Raw genomic sequence first — 10500 nt, forward strand, 5'->3', positions numbered from 1 at the left:
GATTCCGCTTGTCGATTTCAATTCCGTTTATCGATTTCGAATCCGCTTATCGATTTCGATTCTGCTTATCGATTTCAATTCCACTTGTCGATTAAGATTCTTATCGATTCCCAGTTTAGATTACAATGTAGTAAAAAATGTATTTGACATTGGTCCTGTTAACACAGGTATTTAGATGCATTTTTGTTGATTTGATCACAAGTGGACAAAGAAGACACATTACTGATGCAATTTTTCATCATTTACAAGAAAGAAAATCGTATTAAAAGTTCCAGTTCAATTAAACACACTTTGTTAATAGGCTGCTTTATGTATTAACTATTGGGCCCACAAACTTTATTCTGTTTTACAGTTTTAACGTAGGCTGTACACTAACTTACATGTCTTGTCGTCGATCCAAGTTATAAGAGCAACAAATAATAACTTGACTTTTAGTTGATCATTTGGAAAAGTGGCAGAAGGTCGATTTTTCAGATGAATCATCTGTTGAATCATCAGAAATACTGCAGAAGACCTACTGTGTGAACAAATGTCACAGTTTCCTTTTACTGCACATATATGCAAGCATGTGACACTTGTGGTGTTTTTAGCGTCTGCCCTCTTAAATTTGAGGACATGAGCATGCACCCCAAAACACTGACTGATTTTCTTCGTCTGTTTTGTTTTAACTACTGCAGGACTCCTGCAGAACCAGAGCTCACGGGCCACCCTGCAGCAGTATCTGGACATTGTGGAAAACGAGCGTCCATATAAGTGCGGATACTGCAGCAAAGCTTACAAGAAGTCAAGCCACCTTAAGCAACACGTTAGGTACATGTTATGCACAGCTAAAAAAGTTATACATACTTAGATTGTTTCAATCAATGCTTTTGGTGTCCTGTGAAGGATAAAAAATAGAAATTATTAAGCCAGTGTTCTGTTCAAGTAGCCAATATGCTGATTTCGATGTATTATAGTATTAATGTAAGTATTATTTTTATAGTATAGTATTATAGTAGTATTTATATAGTATGTATTTATTATAGTACTTTGTAATGCTGTTTGCAAACCCTATGTACATTTATTCATTTAGCTGATACTTTTATCCAAAGGCTCTTAGAAATTAGCATAAAAAAGCACCATGGCATGTCTAATTTAGTTTAACAGTTTTGTTTTACACATGCATACATTTTTTCTTATATATGTATGTTCATTTTTCTATAGAAATTTCAGATGGCACTTAGAGCTTTTTCGCATTTGAACTCTTCACATACTATACAAGTATACACCAAGAGTAAAGAGTGTGTCTCCTAGTGGTGGTTTGTCAAACCCACTCACCTGCATGGAACACACTCAGAATTGCACATCATTTCTCAGAAACATGTAGTGTTTATAAAGAAAGTGTCTGGTGCATAAGGAGAGGAAAGGTGTGCGCCTCCTGCTGGTGGTTTGTCAAGATGCAATGTGTTGTGGTATAGATGTATTAAGTAACCAGTGTTGCTAGATTGCGCTTTTTTGCCATTCTGTTATTCGTTTCCTTATTTTTTATGTTGCCAGGTTGGGCGGACTTCCTCCTAGCAGAGAAGTTTTGAATTTCTAACATTCAAACATTTACATTTCATAGTCAAAACCCAGACATGATGATTCATAAGAGAAAACTCTATTTTAGCGAGTTTACATTTTGAACTTGTTGCTGTATATTCATATAATCGCATTGACAAACATGTTTTTTGTCAATTTGAGCAAAAATATTGTCATATTTTCCAATTTTCTTTCTGTGTATTTGCCTTATTTTCATCTATTTTCATGTCTGGTGAATTTATAATTTTTTTTTTTACTTACTAATTTTCAGTCCTCATCAACTTTGGTTGACATAAAAAATTAATGCATTATTCTTGTGCAACCCTGTTCCTGAAGGAACAGTACATCTTTTCATTCATTCATTCATTTTCATCCGCTTTTCCGGGGCCGGGCCGTGGGGGCAGCTGTCTCAGGAGAGAATCCCAAACTTCCCTCTCCCCAGACACTTCCTCCAGCTCCTCCGGGGGGATCCAGAGGTGCTCCCAGTCCAGTTAAGAGACATAGTCCCTTCAGCATGTCCTGTGTCTTCCCCGGGGCCTCCTCTTGGTGTGTCATGCCTGGAACACCTCCCTAGGTTGGTGTCCAGGAATCATCCGAAACAGATGCCCGAGCCACCTCAGCTGACTTCTCCCGATGTGGAGGAGCAACGGCTCTACTCAAAACTCCTCTCAGGTGGCAGAGCTCCTCACCCTATCTATAAGACTGCGCCCTGCCACCCTGTGAAGAAAACTCATTTCAGCCACTCGTATCTAAAATCTTGTCCTTTCGGTCGTGATTAGGCCCAGATGGAATCTGCGGACATTTTTTGCTATTTCTGCGCAGAATTTTGGTAAAAATCTGCGGATTTACGCAGAATCATTTTGGGAGTATCCTAACTAAAACCTTAATATATGAAATAAAAAGTAATACCTTTTTAAGTTTTATTTATTGTTTACAATGCAAATCCAATTAGATATACTTTATTTGGTAAACAAAGCAAATCTCTCATATAATATATCTACCACTATTATCAATAAATCAAGTGAACATTTTCATGTCAGTCAATAATATTGCTGAAATTACTTTAAAAACTGAATAAATAAAAATGTACACACATTTACACACGTAAATGAACAGAATCAATGATGGGCTAAAAATCTGCAGAATTCTGCGTGCGCAGATTCCGTCAAAGCTCGGGATCATAGGTGAGAGTAGGAACGTAGATTGACCGGTAGATCGAGAGCTTTACCTTTCGGCTCAGCTCCTCTTTATCATACATCGACCGCAAAAAGGCAATTGCAAAATAGAAATTTCAGGTGTTGGTTGGAAAAAAAAAAACTCCTTTTAATATGAAAAATATTCCTTCTATCGTGTGCCATTGCTTTAATATAGAACACGATTTAAATCGAGCTTCAGTCAAACTCGATCGCTCCTACTGTTGGTCCTCAATCTGGCAACCTGTGCTTGGGTTTGTTTTAATCCAGGAGTGCAATATCTGTTTCAACCACTGGTTGTCAATCTTACAGGACATACTGCACCTTTAAGACTAGCTCGTCAATATTTCAGCGAATTTAAGACTTGTTAAGGCCTAAAATTTTGTTTTTGAAATTTAAGATATTTTAGATTTTTTTAGTACCTCACGGACACCCTGTAATGAAAGTGTAAAGTTGAGCTTAGTTTTGAAGTCTGCTGTCTGTGTTTTGCAGGTCACACACAGGTGAGCGGCCGTATAAGTGCCTGCAGTGCAGTAAGGGCTTTGCTTCGTCTGGTGTGCTGAAGGCTCATATCCGCACACACTCTGGCCTCAAAGCCTTCAAGTGTTTAATATGTGACACCACCTTCACCACCAGCGGGAGTCTGCGGCGCCACACGACTACACACAGCGACATGCGGCCCTACATGTGTCCCTACTGCCAGAAAACCTTCAAGTCCTCCCCCAACTGCAGAAAGCACATGAAAACACACAGGTGATTTGTCATGTCTGGATCATGTCTATTAAAAAGATAATTCATCCGGAAACTTGAATTCTGCCATCATTTACTCATCACTCACTCATTATTGAGCACAAAAAAAGATGCTGGAAAACAGCAGCCATTGACGTCCATTTTTTTTGTTCCTACTATGGCTGTCGATGGCTGCCGGTTTCTGAAATCCTTCAAAATATCTCTCCAGAAGAAATTCATAAAGGTTTATAACCACTTGAGTGCGAGTAAATGATGAGGATATTTCAATTTTGGGAGGAACTATTCTTTTAATGAACAAGCAAACACTTGAAATAAGTTCATTATGGACGGCTCCTCAAATGTTTTGATTGTTATTGGCTCGTTTTGTTATGTTTGTGAAAATATCTGAAATTGAACACTTTTTATATAGCACAACCTTCCCAGCAGGCACTGGAGATCACGCAGACGTCAGACTAACTTTACATTTTGGTTGTATATGAAAATCGGGTTTACGTCAGAACCTGAGGTCAGACTCCAACGTCAAGATTGTCACATTAATATGACATAAAATACTAGTTAGTTCATGACACAACTTAAAGTCAACCAAAGATCAACAGCTAATGATGTTAGACTTTCTCCAGAAGAAAAAAATATTATCAGACATACTGTGAAAATTTCCTTGCCCTGTTAAACATCATTTGGGAAATATAAAAAAAAATAATAATAAAGAATTCACAGGAAGGCTAATAATTTCGCTTTCAACTGTAGTTGCAGCTATGTAAACAACATCTATTTCCTCACAGGTTGTCTGTATGGGGAGAGATTTAAAATGATGTGTTTGTGTTTATTTCCAGGTATGAACTGGCTCAACAGCTGCAACAGCAGCAGGGCTCCACTGACATGCAGTCGACCGCTGCTGTGGATGGCGCTGAGACCCAGAGCATACTTGAGGTAGTGGCAGACGTGCAGCAAGTGACACTGGGGGAAGATCCACTGCAGGAAACAGGTGACCGGGACAAGAGCTCTTTTCTTTAACACTCATGTATTCCTTACAGGGTTCCTACACTTCTTGAAAGTACTTGAATTACAGACATATGAATTCAAGGGCTGGAAAGTACTCAAAAACAAACAAAGTTTATGGTGTTATTTCAACAATTGTGCTGTGTTGCTTTCAAAAACTAAACAAAAAAACAAAGAACGAAGAAAGTCTTCATTTATAAATCTTAAGTTCAAATCTCATACAATAACAATAACATGAAAAATAATGCAATTTATCAATATTTCAGAAACCGCATTTGAATATTCAACTAATTTCATTAAAGTTATTTGAACGTGATTGTTTAAAACAGTCTACATTTTTAAGTTATTAAGTGTAAGCGAAATGTTAAGTACAGGGAAAAAAAATTCATGGCGCTATATATGCTGGAGTGTGAATTAAGGTGCTCGATTTTAAATTATTAGTAAAATAAAAAGTTGGATAAATTTGGTTCATTTCTTTACTGCTTTCCATCAATGAAAAAATGTTTTCAATCCACAGAATCCTTTGTGAGTGCCCAGCATGCTCTACCTCAGTTTGAAGCACCAGCTCTGCCTCAGTCCACATTTGAACAGCCCACTATGACGCAAGGTAACACACTTGCAGACTTTTCCCAACGTAAATACAATCACAGACATGGATATATCGGCAGCTGCTAGTGCTGTTGATATCCTAATACCGAGTTCAGGCTGCATGATTTTCAAAGTAATCGTGTCACAGATGTTTTCACACTGCATGGCTATCTGGATTAGCGTTCTGTCGCTGCTTTGTTTACACTGCAAGATGGATCGACGGCAGGGGATTTCACACTGCATGACTTTACAATATGAAGAATCGCCAAAATCCAAATTACGTCTCACAACCAAAAACACGTAGTGTATATTTTAACCTTGTGTGTGATCATCCTTTCATTATCACACATGGAATCCCTGCTGAATAATCCAGTTTAAACCAGCCTATGGTTGGCTGTTTTTGGCTGGTCGACCAGTCTGGTTTTAGAGGGGTTTTGGCCACTTCCAGGCTGGTTTCCAGCCATTTCCAGCCTGGTTTTAGCTGGACAGGCTGGGAGATGACCTGCTAAAACCAGCTTGACCAGCCAGGCCAGGCTGGGAGCCCAGCCAAAACCAGCTATGTCCAGCTTAAACCAGGATGGTCAAGCTGGTTTTAGATGGTTTTGGCTGGTCACTTTCCAGCCTGACAATCACTGTCAGCTAACTGTAGTTCCACTTCTTTGCTGAGTTTCGATTCCATTTCTAATTAAAGACAAATGTTTTCACAGTTACAAGAAAATTTTGTCCCTGGTTTTAAAATGCGCTTGTGCTCTGTCGCAGGTTTCACAATATCTGAAGGATTCACCCAGCAGGCTCATTTCTCCACGGTACAGCAGCTTCAGGACTCAAGCACACTGGAGTCACAGGATTTGACCGCCAGCTACCATCCTCCCAACCTACTGCACGTAACACACACCGAGGTACAAACATGTCACTCCTAAATCTTTAAACATGCACAACACCAAAGAGTCTTAACCCTTTTATCAAAGTCACCCTATATTAGACAAACGTCGCAAACGTATTCGATCTAGCAACAATCCCTGCAGATTTCAGCTGCAAGCCATATCAAACACGCCTGCCTGTAATTATCCATTGCTGTTCAGGTCCTAATTAATTAGTTCAGGTGTGTTTAATCAGGGTTGAAGCTGAAATCTGCAGGGGTTGTTGCTAGATTGGATATGGTTGCGGCGGGAAGTTAACGAGAATTATTTATATTATTTATTAAATTTCCCATTTATTGTATTTTATTAACGTCTACCTCCACCCCAACCCTGAACCCAAATATCACAGTAAAGTAAAAATAGTAGTTGTACCGAGTATTATTTATGTTATCTATTAAATTATCCAATAAATTGTATTTTTTAACGCCTACCCCCACCCCACCCCTAAACCCAACCATCACAGAACTGTAAAAATATGAATTATTGTTATACAGTGTCATAAAAAAATGCTGCTATATTGTTGTGCATATCTCAGTTCCGGCCGGCCGCGTATCCAATCTAGACTTTACCCTCTGCAGGAAGGTAGATCTCCAGGAACAGTGTTGAGCACCCCTGTCGTAAACATAAAGATGGATATGAATGTATGTTTCAATTTGGTCAAGGTGATTTGAAGTTTCAGCGGTTGGTTGTTATCTGGGAATAACATACTGTGAACTGTTGTGATTGACCAGAATTGAGTGTTCCAGAGAGTCGTGTAATAATAGAATTTCTCTCACACCTCTGTGCTTAAAGTCCGGAAGGTGTGACCGTTTTATATTATTATTTTTTTTTTTCCGTTTTGTGACTCAGTTCCTAGAAACACGGAATATTAAATGAGAAAACAGTGGCCATGGCTTGCTCTTTCTACCTGGAGCTGATTGGATGTAGTAAAGTAGACGTTACATTCAGGAAATCAGATCAGGAAAAAGGTTTGGGGAGAGTTATTACAACCTAACAGACACCTCCTGCTCACCATTTCTGTTTGTTGTCATAACTGCTAGTCGGAGGGGTGTGGTTAAGTGTGTTAGCCACGCCCAATACCTCAGACAGACCTAGGGCCCTATCATAGACCCGGCGCATCAAGGCGCAAGACGTGTTTCCATAACGTGTTGCTATTTTCAGACCGACGCAAACCAAATTTTTCCCATTTTCTGCTACATTTGTTTAAATAGCTATTTGCACCACTTAGTGAACTCATGGGTGTTTCGGTCTAGAAAAGAGATGTGTTAAGCACATTGTTGGCGCGTTGCTATTTTGAGAAACTAAAATAGACTATGCAATAGACCAGCTGAAAGCAGGTCTAAAGTCCAGCGCGGAGCGTGTTAGTTGTGCGCCTTAAACGCCTTAAACACATTGCTTAAAACACGCAGGATGTACAGCAATACACAAATATCTTTACAAATGAAAAAGACTTAAAGGATTAAAATATTTATAAAAATATTAGCCTACTTTTTACGTAAATATATAAACCACTGTCATTTTGCTTTGGTATAATGTTATTATTTGTAGAATTATTTATTAAATGCATATTTATATTTGTTTTGTTAAAAACAAGCTTAGATTTGTCCATCTGTCAGGTTTTGGACCATTTGGGGCATAACATATGTATTTGGATATAACTCAGTTTTCAGAACACACTTCGTTATTATTGTTCATTTATTTGTTTGCTGGAAATTAGAACTGAATTTAGAAATAGTTTTGAAACAAATCTTTGCACTTAACAAACTAAAGTAATTATGTTGGCTAATGAATGTCTGTGCGTACAACACGTTTCCTTATCCACAAAAGAGTGAAAGTAAAAGTAAACGCAGATTGGAGGAGGCTCATTCTCTCATCCACTCGCTGCAGATGCTCTGTTTAACTGTTCGCTCGCTAGTGAAACATTCAGTTTTTCCATTTACAAAGTCTGCCATGTAAATAGCAAATCCGTCATGATGTGACGCAACTAACACCTAAAGGTAATTGGAGATGAGACTCTGATTTATTCTCAAAATACACCTATAACTCATTAAGAAAATAAGCTCAGCCCTGTTAGACCATGCAGCGCAGAGTGTATTATTCCGTCCTTAAAATAGCCCAATTGGATTCGGATACGCCCTTAATGCTTTTGCGCAGATGAATTGTTCACCACAAAACTAGCAATGTGAGTTGTCGAAATAAATATGATTAGTCTTGATTTCATTTGTTCTTTAAATAAGATTTCAAATAATTCTTTTGTTGTTTCAAATGTATAAAAAAATGTGAGTGGGCCTTTCTCCTTTACTTTTGATATTGTGATCATTAATTTCTATTTTAAATATGTGCATATGTGTTTGTCTGTCTTTGTCTGCAGACAAGTGGTTTATTACAGGAGGCTAGTCAAGGAGAACTGCAGCTTTCTATCCAGACACAAAGCTTCCAGGATGAGGATGAGCTCAGCAAGAGAGTCTATCAGTAAGTTCACACGCTTAAAATACAGAGAGCAGTGAATCATTTTGATTATAATTAATGTTGTCATAAGATTAAGATTCAGCTTGGTTCATTACTGGATGAATCAGATTTTTTGAAGAATAAACAACTGATTTGGTTAAAAAGAGGTAGGACAAATGCTGATTGTGCATGTCACAGTTTTAATTACCATTCAGTTTGTTATCATGTTGGAGTATCAAATAGATATTTGAATTGTGATCAAGCAATCTTTTAATGAGGTATATTGCATATTTACAACCATTGTTAATAAATGTAAAATACTTTTGAAACCTAAATGAAATCTGTTAATCATATAAAGCAGCCATGTCTTTTTAGAAGAGTTGGAATTAATATAAGATAGGAATAGGAGATTTTTTGGAAAAGAAACAACAGATTTCATCTTTTTGTGGAGTAATAACTTGGCGAATCTTGTTCATATTGACTCTTCTAAAGCATAAAAAACACCATTACCATATTTGCAGATATTAAAGAATCTTGCAAAGTGAACATTCTTGTTTACCTGAAAACCAATGCCAAAGTCAGTTATTCTGCTTTGAAAATGTGCGTTCAGTGTCAGAATGACAGAATCTGTCTTTATTTTACAACCCCAAATTAGAAAAGGTTGGGACAGTATGGCAAATGCAAATAAAAAAGAAAGAGGTGCTTTCAAAATTTTATTTGACTCACAGTTGGAACAATAAAACATTCACCACTTTGTAATGTTGCCATTCCTTTTCACAACAATTAAAAGACATTTGGAGACTGAAGACACCAAGTGATAAAGTGTTTCAGGTGTAATTTTGTCCCATTCTACCTGCAAGCAAGTCTTAAGATGGGCAACTGTGTGGGGTCTTCGTTGTTGCATTTTGCACTTCAAAATATGCCACAGATTCTTTATTGTAGACAGGTCGGGACTGCAGGCAGGACAGTCAAGTACCTGTATTCTCTTCCTCCGCAGCCAGGACTTTGTAATGTGTGCAGAATGAATATGAATAGGGGTCCCTAGAAAAGAAGCCTTGACACAACCCCATACGGCTTTTAAACTTTGCTGGTTGCTGGTAACAGTATGGATGATCCTTTCCTTCTTTGGTCGAGAGCTCACAGCGTCCAATTCTGCTCAAATAAAATACCTGAAATATTGATTCATCTGACCACAGTACACGTTTCCACTGTGTGATGGTCCATCCCAGATGCTAGAAGTTGATGGTGCTTCTTGACACTGTTAACATAGGTTTAGTTTTAAAAGTTTTAACGGACATTTGTGGATGTAATTACGTATTGTAGTACTTGATAAAGGTTTGCCAAAGTAGTCCTGAGCTCATGTGGTGATCTAGATGAATGACGATTCTTGATGCAGTGCCGCCTGTAACTCCTCCCACTTCCAGTTTACCCAATTATATTTCAGCACCCCTGGTTGCCTTGCGGCTAGAAGACATCAGGAGTCTCCGAAATGAGACACAGATTCAGAGTTATGATAATCTAGATGAGGTGGGGTTTTAATAGCAAACAATATAAATATTTTAAACATAAACATTAGCAGAGCAGTTTACATTGTAAGGCTCGATCTTCAGGCACGTCTGTAGATTCCTGTTTGTGCCGTCAATCTGTCAACCACAGAGAAGTCAGAAAAAACCTCTCCAATCTTTTGAATTTGGACTGCAATACCTAGTTTAACCACTAGTCTTGTTTGTTTGCTAACTGCAATATCCTGTCACATTAGATGCATTTGGTTCAATTTGTGCAGTAATACCTAACACGATTTGTTTCTCAGGTGCAGTTTGTGTGATAAGGGTTTCAAAAAGTCCAGTCATTTAAAGCAGCATGTCCGCTCCCACACCGGAGAGAAACCGTATCGGTGTAACATCTGTGGACGGAGCTTTGTGTCCTCTGGGGTGCTCAAATCACACCTGAACACACACACAGGTAAACCTGCAATGAAAAGTTCAATCCTATTATTTATTTTACGACACATTGCTCATATCATTTCTCCTCTCTGCTTTTTT

The 10500-nt window shown here is 38.2% G+C and overlaps 1 protein-coding gene across 1 annotated transcript in view; it reads left to right on the forward strand.

Annotated features, from left to right (window-relative positions):
- Positions 1-10500, forward strand: part of LOC141378155 (zinc finger protein 236) — a 41453-nt gene that overhangs the window by 5037 nt on the left and 25916 nt on the right. The window contains exons 5-11 of the mRNA XM_073925778.1: positions 678-810; positions 3246-3506; positions 4337-4488; positions 5020-5109; positions 5850-5989; positions 8382-8482; positions 10269-10420. Coding sequence (XP_073781879.1) covers positions 678-810; positions 3246-3506; positions 4337-4488; positions 5020-5109; positions 5850-5989; positions 8382-8482; positions 10269-10420 — 1029 coding nt within the window. The remainder of the gene's footprint in view (positions 1-677; positions 811-3245; positions 3507-4336; positions 4489-5019; positions 5110-5849; positions 5990-8381; positions 8483-10268; positions 10421-10500) is intronic.

The sequence above is a fragment of the Danio rerio genome, chromosome 16 (genome assembly GCF_049306965.1).
Source record: "Danio rerio strain Tuebingen ecotype United States chromosome 16, GRCz12tu, whole genome shotgun sequence".
Lineage (NCBI taxonomy): Eukaryota > Metazoa > Chordata > Actinopteri > Cypriniformes > Danionidae > Danio > Danio rerio.